The 18,119-nt window shown below is 42.5% G+C and overlaps 1 protein-coding gene across 9 annotated transcripts in view; it reads right to left on the minus strand.

The window, feature by feature from the left end:
* LOC141265127 (ATP-binding cassette sub-family B member 5-like) overlaps window positions 1-18,119 on the minus strand; it is a 1,418,963-nt gene that overhangs the window by 977,446 nt on the left and 423,398 nt on the right. For 2 of the 9 annotated variants that reach the window (XM_073677804.1, XM_073677806.1), the window contains exons 10-11: window positions 3,028-3,141; window positions 677-787 (exon numbers count right to left, since the gene is read on the minus strand). The exons of the other annotated variants lie outside the window; for them this stretch is intronic. In XM_073677804.1, coding sequence (XP_073533905.1) covers window positions 677-787; window positions 3,028-3,141 — 225 coding nt within the window. The remainder of the gene's footprint in view (window positions 1-676; window positions 788-3,027; window positions 3,142-18,119) is intronic. 9 annotated transcript variants of the gene reach the window in all.

Genomic DNA, 18,119 nt, shown 5'->3' on the forward strand with positions numbered 1-18,119 from the left:
CCAGCGCACCCACCATCTATTTATCTACACTGCCCTGAGGCCCCGCTCCACCTGTGGGGAGCTGTACCATCTTTAGCTGCCTTGACACCTGCCTTAGTGGACTGCTGCAGCGCTGGTGACCTTCACCAGACACCACAGGTGGCGTCACAAATTTCTCTGAACTTTATTAGTAATCGCTACCCCTTTTGTGCACTGTCCGCCCTGAGCCAGCCACCGTGATATATATATACTGTCCCCAAACAGTAAGGCCCCCGGGGGTGCAACACTTACATATATATTCTGTCCTGTGGATAGGTGATAAATGTTATTTTTGGAACAACCATTTTAACTGCAGAGATCAAACGTCATGTCAACACCTCACAGCTGGAGCAACAGGGGATCAGGTAGAGATTGGAACAGCAAGTGATTAGTAAAATGACAAGTAATAATCCTATATTTTAAACCATTGGTAGCTGTTTATACAAAATGTATGGGTTTGGACATAAATTAATCTGACAAGTATATCATTAATAAGCAGAGCAACATGAACCGGAGATGTAAAACACTGGTAACTGACATCTCTCACTGACAACTGGCAAGTGTTACAGATAATATTATAATTAATAATGCAGCTTTTACTCCTTTAAAAATCGAGAGATTTGTTTAAAATGACGCAAACATTTGTAATTGTTCTTACCTGGACATTTGGTCGAGATGGATAACAAAAATGAATATTTTTAAATTCCACATCTCCTTTTATAATATCTGGTCTGTATCCTTCTATGGAAAAGCTGTCAATACCAGATCTCTAAAAATGATATATAAAGAAAATTATTTTATGAAAATGGAGTATATGATCAAAATGATACCAGAGAACACGCAAAATTTAAAGATACAAAAATAGAGGTGGATACTATCAAATTGATGGCTATAGTGATTACAGATCACAAACCGGGAGCTATATGGTGATAATGGGCGCAGTGGTGGCTAGCAAGAATGCAGTGTAAAGAGGAAAGCTGGTGTTTCCCTAATAAAGGGTTAATTTTACCCTGAAATCTGAAGCTTGAAATGTTTGTTTTTTACAACTTCACCAAGTTTCACACTGATGTTTTTATTTTTTTCTCCTTCAACTTGGTGGCCACCAACGCAACATTAAAATGACCATGATGCAATTGTGGCAGAAAGGATCAGGATAGTGGAATCAGTGCCGGGGAGTTCTAACAGGTTTGAGATTTGCAGATTAGATAATCAGTGAAAAAATAGAGTTTTCAAAAAATTCACTAATGTTTATTTATTACAAGCCACTATCCATTTTATAACAAGAGGTTTTCTTTCAAGATTCTTGAAATAGTTTTAAGGTTGGCTTTAGACATTTTTGGAAATGTTGAGGTTGAATGGGATAAGTTCATTAGTGAGAAAAGGTTTTCAACATGGTTTTGGCAATGTATTCTATGAATCAATGATCTTTATCATACACTGCTCAAAAAAATAAAGGGAACACTCAAATAACACATCCATCCTAGATCTGAATGAATGAAATATTCTCATTGAATACTTTGTTCTGTACAAAGTTGAATGTGCTGACAGCAAAATCACCAAAAAATCATCAATGGAAATCAAATTTATTAACCAATGGAGACCTGGATTTGGAGTCACCCCCAAAATTAAAGTGGAAAAACACACTAGAGGCTGATCCAACTTTGATGTAATGTCCTTAAAACAAGTCAAAATGAGGCTCAGTATTGTGTGTGGCCTCCACGTGCTTGTATGAACTCCCTACAACGCCTGGGCATGCTCCTGATGAGGATACGGATGGTCTCCTGTGGGATCTCCTCCCAAACCTGGACCAAAGCATCCACCAACTCCTGGACAGTCTGTGGTGCAACGTGACGTTGGTGGATGAAGCCAGACATGATGTCCCAGATGTGCTCAATCAGATTCAGGTCTGGGGAACGGGCGGGCCAGTCCATAGCTTCAATGCCTTCATCTTGCAGGAACTGCTGACACACTCCAGCCACATGAGGTCTGGCATTGTCATGCATTAGGAGGAAACCAGGACCAACCGCACAAGCATATGGTCTCACAAGGGGTCTGAGGATCTCATCTCGGTACCTAATGGCAGTCAGGCTACCTCTGACGAGCACATGCAGGGCTGTGCGGCCCTCCAAAGAAATGCCACCCCACACCATTACTAACCCACTGCCAAACTGGTCATGCTGAAGGATATTGCAGGTAGCAGATCGCTCTCCACGGCGCCTCCAGACTCTGTCACGTCTGTCACTTGTGCTCAGTTTGAACCTGCTTTCATCTGTGAAGAGCACAGGGTGCCAGTGGCAACTTTGCCAATCCTGGTGTTCTGTGGCAAATGCCAAGCGTCCTGCACGGTGTTGGGCTGTGAGCACAACCCCCATCTGGGCCCTCATGCCACCCTCATGGAATCGGTTTCTAACCGTTTATGCAGACACATGCACATTTGTGGTCGGCTGGAAGTCATTTTGCAGGGCTCTGGCAGTGCTACTCCTGTTCCTCCTTGCACAAAGGCAAAGGTAGCGGTCCTGCTGCTGGGTTGTTACCCTCCTACGGCCCCCTCCACATCTCCTGGTGTACTGGCCTGTCTCCTGGTAGCACCTCCAGCCTCTGGATACCACGCTGATAGACACAGCAAACCTTCTTGCCACAGCTCGCATTGATGTGCCATCCTGGATGAGCTGCACTACCTGAGCAGCTTCTGTGAGTTGTAGAGTCTGTCTCATGCTACCACGAGTGTGAAAGCACAACCAACATTCAAAAGTGACCAAAACATCAGCCAGAAACCACTCCTTTATTGAGGGTGTCTTGATAATGGCCAATAATTCCCATCTATTGTCTATTCAGTTTGCACAACAGCATGTGAAATTGATTGTTAATCAGTGTTGATTCCTAAGTGGACAGTTTGATTTCACTTAAGTTTGATTTTCTTGGAATTATATTCTGTTGCTTAAGTGTTCTCTTTATTTTTTTGAGCAGTGTATATACTCTAGTCTAAATTTATGTATTGTTTTGATTTACCTCGTCAATGACATGAAATATACCATAGGCTGCACCTCTTGCAATAGAAAATGCTTCAAGATGAGAAAATGCTTGACCAAGGCAAAAACTGCTGACGACCACACTCAAGAAGATCTGTCAAAGAACATATGTTTTACCAACAATAGAAAAAAAAACTGAAATTAGTAAATATAAAAGTATGTGCATGTGTTATGGTCCGCACTATCCACAGTTTACATAATTAAAATGTCATTAATAATAATATAATAATACTGATTACAAATCATCTGATGTGAACTAACAAAATTATTTTAACGTAATCCTGACAGCTGATAAATGCTGCTCAAGCCACGGGCAGCATGTATCAGGCACTGGCTGTATGATCTCACAAAGGTATGTTTGTCCCTGATATGCTGCGGAGTTTCAGAGAAAATCATACTTTTCCAGCCATTGGAGACTGAGCAGAGCTTGAGACTAGTCGGACAGGTGGGTCCCCGTTGGCTTAGCCCAAACCGCTGTAGTGGATTGACAGGACTGCCTATACACCACGTAGGCAGAGACCTGTCAATCCTGGGCAATTATGTGAAATGCTCACCACTTAGAATATTGTGGATCAATGGCTGTTCATATTTTTTCTGGAGAGGGGGCGGAGCTACAGACTATAAAACACTCTCCTGTGGCACCAGGAGCATACACCCTGATGAAGACAAACTGTTTTTCCCCCGAAATGCATTGGTTTGCTTTCTGGTTATCTCAGGACTCCTGACTTTGTGACGTCACACACCTTCACTCTACCGGCCGGAGCGCCCCTGGCTCTATAAACGCAGCTTTCTTCTCCAGCCTGCTCCCGCACGCCAGACACCAATGGCATACAGCAGACAGCAACCAAATGTACTTCTTGTAATCAGCACTTAAATCCCTTGAACCAGCAATGTTTTCAGTCAGCGGTCATTTGAAGTGGAAAAACCGGGATCCTCACGTATGTTCCATACAAGTTACTGCATTTTGTACTATTAGTGTATATGCATACTTAATTGACATTGATTATTTTCAGGACTATTTTAACTGGACTACATTAGTGATGAGCAAGCATGCTCGTCACTGCTCGAGATGCTTGGCGCTCCAGTATTTCCGGGATGCTCGGGCGGGAGCTTGGGTCCCCTCCCCGCATGTTTGGCGCTCTTTAGAGAGCCAATTAACATGCAGTGATTGCCTGCCACTCATTGTAATGCCCGAGCCATGATGGTTGTGTCATTACAGTGATTGGCTGGCCGCATAGCGTCTTCAGGTCTATATAAGACCTGGTTACCCTATACTCATCCCAGTGTACCCCGGAAACAGGCAGAGTAAGAAGAGATGCTGCTGAATGAGGGAGAGATCTGCTTGTTTATTAGTTAGTATAAGTATTCCACAACACACATATATATATATATATATATATATATATATATATATATATATATATATATATATATATATATATATAGCTCTGGCAAAAATTAAGAGACCACTGAACAGTTTTCTATTGGAAAGCATGGAAAGACTGGTGGAAAGCATGCCAAGATGCATAAAAGCTGTGATTAAAAATGATGGCTAGTCCACCAAATATTGATTTCTGAACTGTTCCTGAGTTAAAACATGAGTAATTTGAGGTCTGAAAGCACTGTTTCTTTTTTAGTATTTTGACGCTTTATCATTTGCTGTAAATAAATACAAAATTTTTAGATTTGAATTTCAGAGACATGTTGTCAGTAGTTTATAGACTAAAACAACAATGTACATTTTACTCAAAAAAAAAAATTTTGCAGTGGTCTCTTATTCGTTGCCAGAGCTGTATATATATATATATATATATATATATTCAGTCTGCTGCTGCTGTTACATATTTACATAGCCCTACATATCAGGGCTATTTGTCTTTGCTCTTAAGCCTGATTATTTGCTTAAAAAGCAATACAGTACTCCATTTTACTGTTCCATTTGCTTGTTAGCAGAATACAGGCAGATTTTATTGATTTTGTTAACATTGCTGTACTGTAGAAGAAGATAAACTTTTACATCACATCACATATTACTGTGGTAATATTTGTGACATTTTTTGGAGCGTGCAAATATTCCACTCCATTTAAAGTTAGCAATCTGTGTTTTATTGAACTTATTTACACTTGGTTGCTGACCAATACTAAACTACAAGGCCACAGTCTAAAATCGAGGTCGTCACACATGATCGCATATTACTGCAGTAATAATTCAGACAATATGTGGAGCGTGCCAAATATTCCACTCCATTTAAAGTTAGTCATCTGTGTATTGGTAAACCTATTCACACTTGGTGGCTGACCAATACTATACTACAAGGCTACAGCCTAAAACCGTGGTTGTCACATATGATCCCATATTACTGCGGTAATTCAGACATTTTGTGGCGTGTGCCAAATATTCCAAATCAATTAAAATGGTAAATGCGCATGGCAAGGGAAGGGGAAGTGGACGTGATGCTGATGGTGCACGCAGAGGCCAAGGCCGTGGGCAAGATTAAACTGTGCCTGCTGAGGGAACACAACAAACACCCACATTGTGTCAAACTACCTTCCAGTCCCAATTACTAGGGGGCCATGGAAAACCACTCTTGAAGCCAAAAGGTTGTTGGTTGGATAGCAGATAATGCTTCCAGTCATTTTGCCACCACCATCACCACCGGCACCCTTGTGGTCCACTTGGTAAAGTCTCAGTAGCCGTGAGTCTGAACCACATATTTCTCACTCTGATCCTCCTTCCTCCCACCATGCCGAGTGCCCAGAGACAAGTGATCCCACACTTGGACACTCCAAAGAGCTGTTCACTTATTTTATTTATAGATTTGGGCCTTTCACCCATCCAGCTTCAAGTGAGGTAAGAGGAGATTGCATGTAGCAATGCCCAAATATTTGAGCAGCCACAGTCACACAAAGGTGAAAGTGGGAAAGTGAAATTACTGTTGCAAGAAGTGGATGATGATGATGAGACACAATTGCCACCAAGTCAGAAGGAGGCTGAGGGTGCGTACATGGAAGACGAGGTGTTGGACGATGAAGTCACTGACCCAACCTGGCACAGTGACAAGCATAGCAAGGACAGCAGCACAGAGGGGGAGGCGTAGCACCACAACAGGCAGGAAAAAGCAGTGTGGTGGCCACAGACACAAGGCAACTGTTCCCCAGAACACCAACATGACGGAAGTTGCCAGTACAACTGTTAGGTCTTCCAGAGTCTGGTTCTTTTAAAAGATAGTCCAGATAACCATGAAAAGGCCATTTGCAACATCTGTCAGGCCAGCATCAGCAGGGGCAGCAAAACTAGCAGCCTGACAACCACCAGCATGCTCAGGCACATGACTGCAAAGCACCCAACTAGGTGGGCCAAACGCCAGGGTCCAGAAACAGTGTCTGTGGGTGAGACCACTGCTTGTTCCACTGTTGTAAGTGCATGCCAATCCCATGTCCATGGCACAGGCAAAGATGCACCCGCCCTGCACATGTAGTTGCACACTTGCAACCATCATGACACCCTGCATGTCCTTGTCGCAGTGCAGCATTCTGTTGTCCCTTCCCCAGCCTCTCGGAACGCAAGCACAAATAAGGAACTAATGCCCCTCAGGCCAAACTACTAAACTCACACATTTCTCGAATGCTTGTTCTCAAAATGTTGTCTTATAGGCTTGTGGAGACGAAAGCTTTCCGCAACCTGTTAGCGGTGCCCGTCACTTGGTACTCGGTCCCCAGCCACCACTATTTCTCCCGGTGTGTCGTCCCCGCATTACACAAGCACGTGTCCCAGAACATTAGCCTTGTCCTCAACAATGCAGTTACTGGGAAGGTCCACCTAACCACGAACACGTGGACAAGTGCTTGTGGGCAGGGACAGTACATCTCGCTGACGGCACACTGGGTTAACATAGTGGAAGCCGGGACCCAGTCGGACTTTGGGATGGAACATGTCTGTTAGAATCTATGTTGTTTTACTATCGGCCATCTTTTTGTGGTTTGCTGGCTTCTAGTCTTTTCCTCTGGTGCTGGGTGTCTTGGTCAGTTGATCTCTTCACTAGAGATGAGCGTTGTTCTACTCGAACTGTTCGCCAATCTCAAATTCGAGCTGTTTTGGGCGGTGTTCGAGCCGTTCGGCGAACACGAACAATTTGATAAAAATTCGGCTGTTCGAGGTTATGTTCGATAACTGTTCGTGCACCAAAATCATAACTGGATTTTTTCTCAGTAATGATGAAAATTAATGTTAATACGCAGTTTGAGTGTACAGCGGGGTGGGGGGAGGGGCAGGGGATGGATCTCTGCAGGAACAATGAAGATCTCCATTTTTTTTTCTCTTTCCCGCATTTGCAGTGGGGAGGTGCAATCTGTCAGCCTATCAGCAGCGCACACACGGAGCGAAGTGCTTTTTTTCACACAAGCAAGGGCATGTGTCATTGGCAGTGTATGTCACATGTCCTTGCCCTATAAGACCAAGCCATTTTCCCCGTCGCCACCATTTTCTCACTGCTGCAGCTGCGTGTTAGACGGCACCGCTGTTGCTGTGTGCGCTATACCTTGTTAATTTCAAGCCAATTTTCGCACAAATCTACAGATAGCTTGGGAGTAGGGAATAGTTGTGATTGCAGTCCTTTTAAGGACTAGGTTACAGCATTTCCTACGACTTTTATCAGGGAGGTCTGTGCTCTTAAATAGATAGGTTGTGGGAGTAAAGACTAATTGTAATTGGAGTCCTTTTCAGGACTAGGTTACATCAGTTCCTATCAGTTTTTGCCAGGCAGGTCTGTGCCAGTGCTGTGCAAGTTTTTTTCACAGCATTTGGCTGAATCTAGCAAAGCTAATCCTTTTTGGCCTATTGCAGAGTGTGTTAGTCAGTGGAGTAGCCTATCTGTGCTGCAAGATATACCACCTGTGTATAGAATACCAATTTTTTTACTGCACCTAGTGAAGTAAAATCTTTTGGGCATAGCATCATTCTATTAGTCCATCTATACTGACCTCCATCAGGTTGCAAATTAAAACTAATTTTTATCTGCATCTACAGTACCTCTGGAAAAATATTTGGGCTTCTAGCTGTGTGTGGGACTTGTTGTATTAGTCCATCTATACTGACCTCCATCAGGTTGCAAACTGAATATATTTTTTTCTGCATCTACCTCTGAAAAAATATTTGGGCTTCTAGCTGTGTTTGGGTCTTGTTCTATTAATCCATCTATACTGACCTCCATCAGGTTGCAAACTGAATATAATTTTTTTCTGCATCTAGCTCTGAAAAAATATTTGGCCTTCTAGCAGTGTGTCGGACTTTCTCTATTAGTCCATCTATACTGACCTCCATCAGGTTGCAAATTAAAAATAATTTGTATCTGCATCTACAGTACCTCTGAAAAAATATTTGGGCTTCTAGCTGTGTGTGGGACTTGTTGTATTAGTCCATCTATACTGACCTCCATCAGGTTGCAAATTAAAAATAATTTTTATCTGCATCTACAGTACCTCTGAAAAAATATTTGGGCTTCTAGCTGTGTGTGGGACTTGTTGTATTAGTCCATCTATACTGACCTCCATCAGGTTGCAAACTGAATATATTTTTTTCTGCATCTACCTCTGAAAAAATATTGGGCTTCTAGCTGTGTGTGGGTCTTGTTCTATTAATCCATCTATACTGACCTCCATCAGGTTGCAAACTGAATATAATTTTTTTCTGCATCTAGCTCTGAAAAAATATTTGGCCTTCTAGCAGTGTGTGGGACTTTCTCTATTAGTCCATCTATACTGACCTCCATCAGGTTGCAAATTAAAAATAATTTTTATCTGCATCTACAGTACCTCTGAAAAAATATTTGGGCTTCTAGCTGTGTGTGGGACTTGTTGTATTAGTCCATCTATACTGACCTCCATCAGGTTGCAAATTAAAAATAATTTGTATCTGCATCTACAGTACCTCTGAAAAAATATTTGGGCTTCTAGCTGTGTGTGGGACTGTTGTATTAGTCCATCTATACTGACCTCCATCAGGTTGCAAACTGAATATATTTTTTTCTGCATCTACCTCTGAAAAAATATTTGGGCTTCTAGCTGTGTGTGGGACTTGTTGTATTAGTCCATCTATACTGACCTCCATCAGGTTGCAAACTGAATATATTTTTTTCTGCATCTACCTCTGAAAAAATATTGGGCTTCTAGCTGTGTGTGGGTCTTGTTCTATTAATCCATCTATACTGACCTCCATCAGGTTGCAAACTGAATATAATTTTTTTCTGCATCTAGCTCTGAAAAAATATTTGGCCTTCTAGCAGTGTGTCGGACTTTCTCTATTAGTCCATCTATACTGACCTCCATCAGGTTGCAAATTAAAAATAATTTGTATCTGCATCTACAGTACCTCTGAAAAAATATTTGGGCTTCTAGCTGTGTGTGGGACTGTTGTATTAGTCCATCTATACTGACCTCCATCAGGTTGCAAACTGAATATATTTTTTTCTGCATCTACCTCTGAAAAAATATTTGGGCTTCTAGCTGTGTGTGGGACTTGTTGTATTAGTCCATCTATACTGACCTCCATCAGGTTGCAAATTAAAAATAATTTGTATCTGCATCTACAGTACCTCTGAAAAAATATTTGGGCTTCTAGCTGTGTGTGGGACTGTTGTATTAGTCCATCTATACTGACCTCCATCAGGTTGCAAACTGAATATATTTTTTTCTGCATCTACCTCTGAAAAAATATTGGGCTTCTAGCTGTGTGTGGGTCTTGTTCTATTAATCCATCTATACTGACCTCCATCAGGTTGCAAACTGAATATAATTTTTTTCTGCATCTAGCTCTGAAAAAATATTTGGCCTTCTAGCAGTGTGTCGGACTTTCTCTATTAGTCCATCTATACTGACCTCCATCAGGTTGCAAATTAAAAATAATTTTTATCTGCATCTACAGTACCTCTGAAAAAATATTTGGGCTTCTAGCTGTGTGTGGGACTTGTTGTATTAGTCCATCTATACTGACCTCCATCAGGTTGCAAATTAAAAATAATTTGTATCTGCATCTACAGTACCTCTGAAAAAATATTTGGGCTTCTAGCTGTGTGTGGGACTTGTTGTATTAGTCCATCTATACTGACCTCCATCAGGTTGCAAACTGAATATATTTTTTTCTGCATCTACCTCTGAAAAAATATTTGGGCTTCTAGCTGTGTGTGGGACTTGTTGTATTAGTTCATCTATACTGACCTCCATCAGGTTGCAAATTAAAAATAATTTGTATCTGCATCTACAGTACCTCTGAAAAAATATTTGGGCTTCTAGCTGTGTGTGGGACTTGTTGTATTAGTCCATCTATACTGACCTCCATCAGGTTGCAAACTGAATATATTTTTTTCTGCATCTACCTCTGAAAAAATATTTGGGCTTCTAGCTGTGTGTGGGACTTGTTGTATTAGTCCATCTATACTGACCTCCATCAGGTTGCAAATTAAAAATAATTTTTATCTGCATCTACAGTACCTCTGAAAAAATATTTGGGCTTCTAGCTGTGTGTGGGACTTGTTGTATTAGTCCATCTATACTGACCTCCATCAGGTTGCAAATTAAAAATAATTTGTATCTGCCTCTACAGTACCTCTGAAAAAATATTTGGGCTTCTAGCTGTGTGTGGGACTTGTTGTATTAGTCCATCTATACTGACCTCCATCAGGTTGCAAACTGAATATATTTTTTTCTGCATCTACCTCTGAAAAAATATTTGGGCTTCTAGCTGTGTGTGGGACTTGTTGTATTAGTTCATCTATACTGACCTCCATCAGGTTGCAAATTAAAAATAATTTGTATCTGCATCTACAGTACCTCTGAAAAAATATTTGGGCTTCTAGCTGTGTGTGGGACTTGTTGTATTAGTCCATCTATACTGACCTCCATCAGGTTGCAAACTGAATATATTTTTTTCTGCATCTACCTCTGAAAAAATATTTGGGCTTCTAGCTGTGTGTGGGACTTGTTGTATTAGTCCATCTATACTGACCTCCATCAGGTTGCAAATTAAAAATAATTTTTATCTGCATCTACAGTACCTCTGAAAAAATATTTGGGCTTCTAGCTGTGTGTGGGACTTGTTGTATTAGTCCATCTATACTGACCTCCATCGGGTTGCAAACTGAATATATTTTTTTCTGCATCTACCTCTGAAAAAATATTGGGCTTCTAGCTGTGTGTGGGTCTTGTTCTATTAATCCATCTATACTGACCTCCATCAGGTTGCAAACTGAATATAATTTTTTTCTGCATCTAGCTCTGAAAAAATATTTGGCCTTCTAGCAGTGTGTCGGACTTTCTCTATTAGTCCATCTATACTGACCTCCATCAGGTTGCAAATTAAAAATAATTTTTATCTGCATCTACAGTACCTCTGAAAAAATATTTGGGCTTCTAGCTGTGTGTGGGACTTGTTGTGTTAGTCCATCTATACTGACCTCCATCAGGTTGCAAATTAAAAATAATTTGTATCTGCATCTACAGTACCTCTGAAAAAATATTTGGGCTTCTAGCTGTGTGTGGGACATGTTGTATTAGTCCATCTATACTGACCTCCATCAGGTTGCAAACTGAATATATTTTTTTCTGCATCTACCTCTGAAAAAATATTTGGGCTTCTAGCTGTGTGTGGGACTTGTTGTATTAGTCCATCAATACTGACCTCCATCAGGTTGCAAATTAAAAATAATTTGTATCTGCATCTACAGTACCTCTGAAAAAATATTTGGGCTTCTAGCTGTGTGTGGGACTTGTTGTATTAGTCCATCTATACTGACCTCCATCAGGTTGCAAACTGAATATATTTTTTTCTGCATCTACCTCTGAAAAAATATTTGGGCTTCTAGCTGTGTGTGGGACTTGTTGTATTAGTCCATCTATACTGACCTCCATCAGGTTGCAAACTGAATATAATTTTTTTCTGCATCTAGCTCTGAAAAAATATTTGGCCTTCTAGCAGTGTGTCGGACTTTCTCTATTAGTCCATCTATACTGACCTCCATCAGGTTGCAAATTAAAAATAATTTTTATCTGCATCTACAGTACCTCTGAAAAAATATTTGGGCTTCTAGCTGTGTGTGGGACTTGTTGTATTAGTCCATCTATACTGACCTCCATCAGGTTGCAAATTAAAAATAATTTGTATCTGCATCTACAGTACCTCTGAAAAAATATTTGGGCTTCTAGCTGTGTGTGGGACTTGTTGTATTAGTCCATCTATACTGACCTCCATCAGGTTGCAAACTGAATATATTTTTTTCTGCATCTACCTCTGAAAAAATATTTGGGCTTCTAGCTGTGTGTGGGACTTGTTGTATTAGTTCATCTATACTGACCTCCATCAGGTTGCAAATTAAAAATAATTTGTATCTGCATCTACAGTACCTCTGAAAAAATATTTGGGCTTCTAGCTGTGTGTGGGACTTGTTGTATTAGTCCATCTATACTGACCTCCATCAGGTTGCAAACTGAATATATTTTTTTCTGCATCTACCTCTGAAAAAATATTTGGGCTTCTAGCTGTGTGTGGGACTTGTTGTATTAGTCCATCTATACTGACCTCCATCAGGTTGCAAATTAAAAATAATTTTTATCTGCATCTACAGTACCTCTGAAAAAATATTTGGGCTTCTAGCTGTGTGTGGGACTTGTTGTATTAGTCCATCTATACTGACCTCCATCGGGTTGCAAACTGAATATATTTTTTTCTGCATCTACCTCTGAAAAAATATTGGGCTTCTAGCTGTGTGTGGGTCTTGTTCTATTAATCCATCTATACTGACCTCCATCAGGTTGCAAACTGAATATAATTTTTTTCTGCATCTAGCTCTGAAAAAATATTTGGCCTTCTAGCAGTGTGTCGGACTTTCTCTATTAGTCCATCTATACTGACCTCCATCAGGTTGCAAATTAAAAATAATTTTTATCTGCATCTACAGTACCTCTGAAAAAATATTTGGGCTTCTAGCTGTGTGTGGGACTTGTTGTATTAGTCCATCTATACTGACCTCCATCAGGTTGCAAACTGAATATAATTTTTTTCTGCATCTAGCTCTGAAAAAATATTTGGCCTTCTAGCAGTGTGTCGGACTTTCTCTATTAGTCCATCTATACTGACCTCCATCAGGTTGCAAATTAAAAATAATTTTTATCTGCATCTACAGTACCTCTGAAAAAATATTTGGGCTTCTAGCTGTGTGTGGGACTTGTTGTGTTAGTCCATCTATACTGACCTCCATCAGGTTGCAAATTAAAAATAATTTGTATCTGCATCTACAGTACCTCTGAAAAAATATTTGGGCTTCTAGCTGTGTGTGGGACATGTTGTATTAGTCCATCTATACTGACCTCCATCAGGTTGCAAACTGAATATATTTTTTTCTGCATCTACCTCTGAAAAAATATTTGGGCTTCTAGCTGTGTGTGGGACTTGTTGTGTTAGTCCATCTATACTGACCTCCATCAGGTTGCAAATTAAAAATAATTTGTATCTGCATCTACAGTACCTCTGAAAAAATATTTGGGCTTCTAGCTGTGTGTGGGACATGTTGTATTAGTCCATCTATACTGACCTCCATCAGGTTGCAAACTGAATATATTTTTTTCTGCATCTACCTCTGAAAAAATATTTGGGCTTCTAGCTGTGTGTGGGACTTGTTGTATTAGTCCATCAATACTGACCTCCATCAGGTTGCAAATTAAAAATAATTTGTATCTGCATCTACAGTACCTCTGAAAAAATATTTGGGCTTCTAGCTGTGTGTGGGACTTGTTGTATTAGTCCATCTATACTGACCTCCATCAGGTTGCAAACTGAATATATTTTTTTCTGCATCTACCTCTGAAAAAATATTTGGGCTTCTAGCTGTGTGTGGGACTTGTTGTATTAGTCCATCTATACTGACCTCCATCAGGTTGCAAATTAAAAATAATTTGTATCTGCATCTACAGTACCTCTGAAAAAATATTTGGGCTTCTAGCTGTGTGTGGGATTTGTTGTATTAGTCCATCTATACTGACCTCCATCAGTTTGCAAACTGAATATAATTTTATTCTGCATCTACCTCTGAAAAAATATTTGGCCTTGTAGCAGTGTGTCGGACTTTCTCTATTAGTCCATCTATACTGACCTCCATCAGGTTGCAAACTGAATATATTTTTTTCTGCATCTAACCCAGCCAATAGTTTTGGCCTAATACCACAGTTTGGCCACTCAGCTCTGCTCGGTTACCATCCATTGTTTTTTTGTGCAAACAACTCCAGAGTTGTGAATTAGTTAACCACCAAAATGAGTGGAAAAAGGCCTGCTGCTGGTGGAAAGGGGAATAGGCGTGTTGGGAAGGGGAAAAAAGGTTGTGTCCGTGGGGTAGGTGTTAAAGCAACAGTAACATCTGCAGAAGAAAGACCATCTTCCAGCCAAACTAAAATGTCTACTTCTTTTAGCGGACAATGTGATAAGATCCCTTTCTTACGGCCACGCCAATCGCTACAAATTCCAGATGAGGCACAAAAACAGCAGGTGCTTCAACGGATATCAAGTGCTCCTTTAAGTGGGCTCTCCTCCACATCAACTTCAACATCACAAATACTCCAGTCCTCAAAGGTGTCACCCAAATCGCACTTGCTTCCTCACAGCTCCCAAATCTCCAGCTGTCCGTCTGAGTATGAGGTAGAACAGATGGTTGAGTCTGCAGAGCTGTTTACTCATACTATAGCCTGGGAATCAAAGGTCGACTCCAGCGTTTCTGTGAATCCAGACGAGGAAATGATCTGCACTGATGCCCAGAATCTTTATGAGTCGGATCCAGGACCAGACGCAGAAGGTTCTGACCATAATGTAGACCCTCATTCCCAAACTGTAACTCCTGTTGGTGGAGACAATGAGGAAGACGATGATAAGACTCAAATACCTGATTGGAGCGACAACTTTAGTTTTTTGTCAGGGCAGGAACAGGTTGGCTCTGAGGACGACGGGTGTGATAACACACAGGGTGATGATGATGAGGTTAGAGATCCCACTTACTGTCAACCCACAGTCAGCCAAGAGATGAGGTCAGCAGAGGAGGTGGAGGAAGATGCTAGTGACGACGAGGTCAGGTTGCGCCTTCCTGGACAGAGACGTAGTACTGGAAGCACGTCAACAACTGCATCCTCAAACACAACTCTGCCTCTCACCACAAGTCGTGGTGGCTCTTCAGGTCGCATGGGTGCTAAGCCTTGCATAGCCTGGGCATTTTTTCAGATCGATAAAGATGACCCAACTCGTGTTATCTGTAACATTTGTCAGCAAAAGCTAAGTAGAGGCCAAAAAATACATAGTTTGAGTACTTCATGCATGAACCGGCACATGGACATGAAGCATAAGTTGCAGTGGGAAGCTCAGTGTGCTACAATGCGGCCTAGCCGGCCGGGCCAACCACCGTCTGCCATATCTTGTGCATCCGCGGCCTCTTCATCCTCTGTGACTGGGGGGACAGCAGTCACACCTGTTTTGGGGCGCAGACCTGCCACCTCTTTACCCGCAACAGCCAGCGTGATTGGCAGGTCATCATTTTCTTTGGAGGTGGTAACACCAGCTGGTGTTGAGCGCTGTCCGACATCGATAGCACCACCTTTGGATCAAGGCAACCTAACATGTCCGCCTGCATCTTCCTCACAGACCGGCAGTTTGCCGGGTACACCCTTATCAACCCCGTCTAAGCACAATAGCCAGCCCTCGGTCCCTCAGATGTGGACAAGTAAAAGACCATTTCCTCCTAGCCATGAGAAAGCTAAGAGGTTGAATTTCACCATCTGCAAGCTCTTGGCTACAGAAATGCTGCCTTTCCGCCTGGTGGACACAGAGGATTTTCGAGACCTTATGTCCGTCGCAGTGCCCCAGTACCAGATGCCCAGTCGGCACTACTTCTCAAAGAAAGGTGTGCCTGCGCTCCACCAGCATGTCGCACACAACATCACCGCTTCTTTGAGAAACTCTGTGTGTGACAGGGTGCATTTCACCACAGACACTTGGACGAGTAGGCATGGACAGGGGCGTTACATGTCGCTTACTGGGCACTGGGTAACTATGGTGACAGCAGGACAAGGGGCTGCTGTCCAAGTCTTGCCGTCCCCACGAGTTGTGCGTCAATCCTCTTTATGTCAAAGTTCCTCCACTGCTTCTGCCTCCTCAACCTCCTCTCGGTCTTCCACCTGCACCCAAAGCCTGTCTGGTCATGCCACAAGCTTTCTAACTGCGCAGAAGGGATCCTGCACACCTCCTTACTATGCTGGCAGTAGGGCTCAACGTCATCAGGCGGTTTTTACATTGAAATGTCTGGGAAATGTGAGTCACACAGCTGAGGAGTTGTGGTCAGCTCTGGAGAACCAATTTCATGAATGGTTGTCTCCACTGGACCTGAAACCAGGGAAGGCCGTGTGCGACAATGCTGCAAACCTGGGTGCGGCCCTTCGCCGGGGCAATGTCACACACGTGCCTTGTATGGCTCACGTGTTGAACCTGGTTGTCCAGCAATTTTTAGCCCACTATCCCAGACTAGATGGCCTTCTGCAGAGGGCACGGTCGCTGTGTGCTCACTTCCGCCGTTCGCATCCCGCAGCTCAGCGACTTACATCTCTACAGAAGTCGTTGGGCCTGCCACTTCACCGGCTAAAATGCGATGTGCCTACCCGGTGGAATTCAACTCTGCACATGTTGCAGCGACTGTGGCAGCACCGACAAGCCCTGGTGCAATACGTTCTGACGTATAGCCTGGGCCAACGAGATTCAGAGGTGGGGCAAATCACGCTGGAGGAGTGGTCTCAGATCAGGGACCTATGCACCCTTCTGCACAGTTTTGAAATGGCGACGAAGATGTTTAGTGCTGACGATGCCATTATCAGCATGACTATTCCGGTGATTTACATGCTGGAGCACATGTTAAACAGAATTCGGTGTCAGGTGGTGGCACAAGAGGAGGTGGAGGAAGTAGAGGAGGAGGAGTTGTATGCGGAAGGGCTAACATCTGCAAGGTCCAGACGGTCGGCAGCACCAAGGCGGCAGGCATGTGAGGGTGGGGGAGATGGTTTTACCAGGGCGCATGGTAGCAGCCAAACTAGTGAGGAAGGTGCAGGAGCCCAGGAAGAAGTGGAGGACGAACTGATGGAAGACTCATCAGATGAGGGAGACCTTGATCACATTTCTGTTGTGCGAGGTTGGGGGGAGAGGACAGAGGAAGGAAGCATGATTGTTACCTCGCCACCAACACAACAGGGACTTGGTGCTCCTGGATGCGCAACACACATGAGTGCCTTCTTGCTGCACTACCTGCAAAATGACCCTCGAATTGTGAGAATTAGAAATAATCCTGACTACTGGGTTGCCACACTGTTAGATCCCCGGTACAAAAGTAAATTTGCAGAAATTATTCCTGCCATAGAAAGGGATGCACGCATGCAGGAGTATCAGCAGAGACTGTTGCAGAATCTTACATGTGCTTTTCCACAAAATACCAGTGGTGCACGTAGTGAATCTCACAGTTCCAACTTGCCAACCGTGGGACCGTCAAGTGTTCAGCACTCAAACCGTAACAGAACCACAGTATCTGGTGGTAACATCAATTTTGCGGAATCATTTCACCAATTTTTTAGCCCATCCTTTGCAAGGCCACAGGAGACAAGAAGTCTGACACATAGTCAACGCCTAGAGACGATGGTACAGGAGTATCTCCAAGTAAACATTGAAGCCACGACTGTGTCACTGGACCCTTGCTCTTTTTGGGCTTCCAATCTGGATAAATAGCCGGAGCTAGCCACTTACGCCTTGGAGATCTTGTCATGCCCCGCAGCCAGCGTTCTGTCTGAACGTGTGTTCAGCGCTGCTGGTGGTGTGCTGACAGATAAGCGCACGCGGCTCTCCACTGATAATGTAGACAGACTCACGTTCATAAAGATGAACAAATCATGGATCCGAAACGACTTTTCTACCCCTGTGTCATCCTGGGGAGAGTAAAAGCTTGATGATTGGTTAAAATCACCCTACCAACCGTTTTAAGCTTTCAAATTACTAATCATGTTTATCTGTAT

This window comes from Phyllobates terribilis, unplaced genomic scaffold (genome assembly GCF_046119375.1).
Source record: "Phyllobates terribilis strain yellow unplaced genomic scaffold, ASM4611937v1 Scaffold_4__5_contigs__length_816908805, whole genome shotgun sequence".
NCBI lineage: Eukaryota > Metazoa > Chordata > Amphibia > Anura > Dendrobatidae > Phyllobates > Phyllobates terribilis.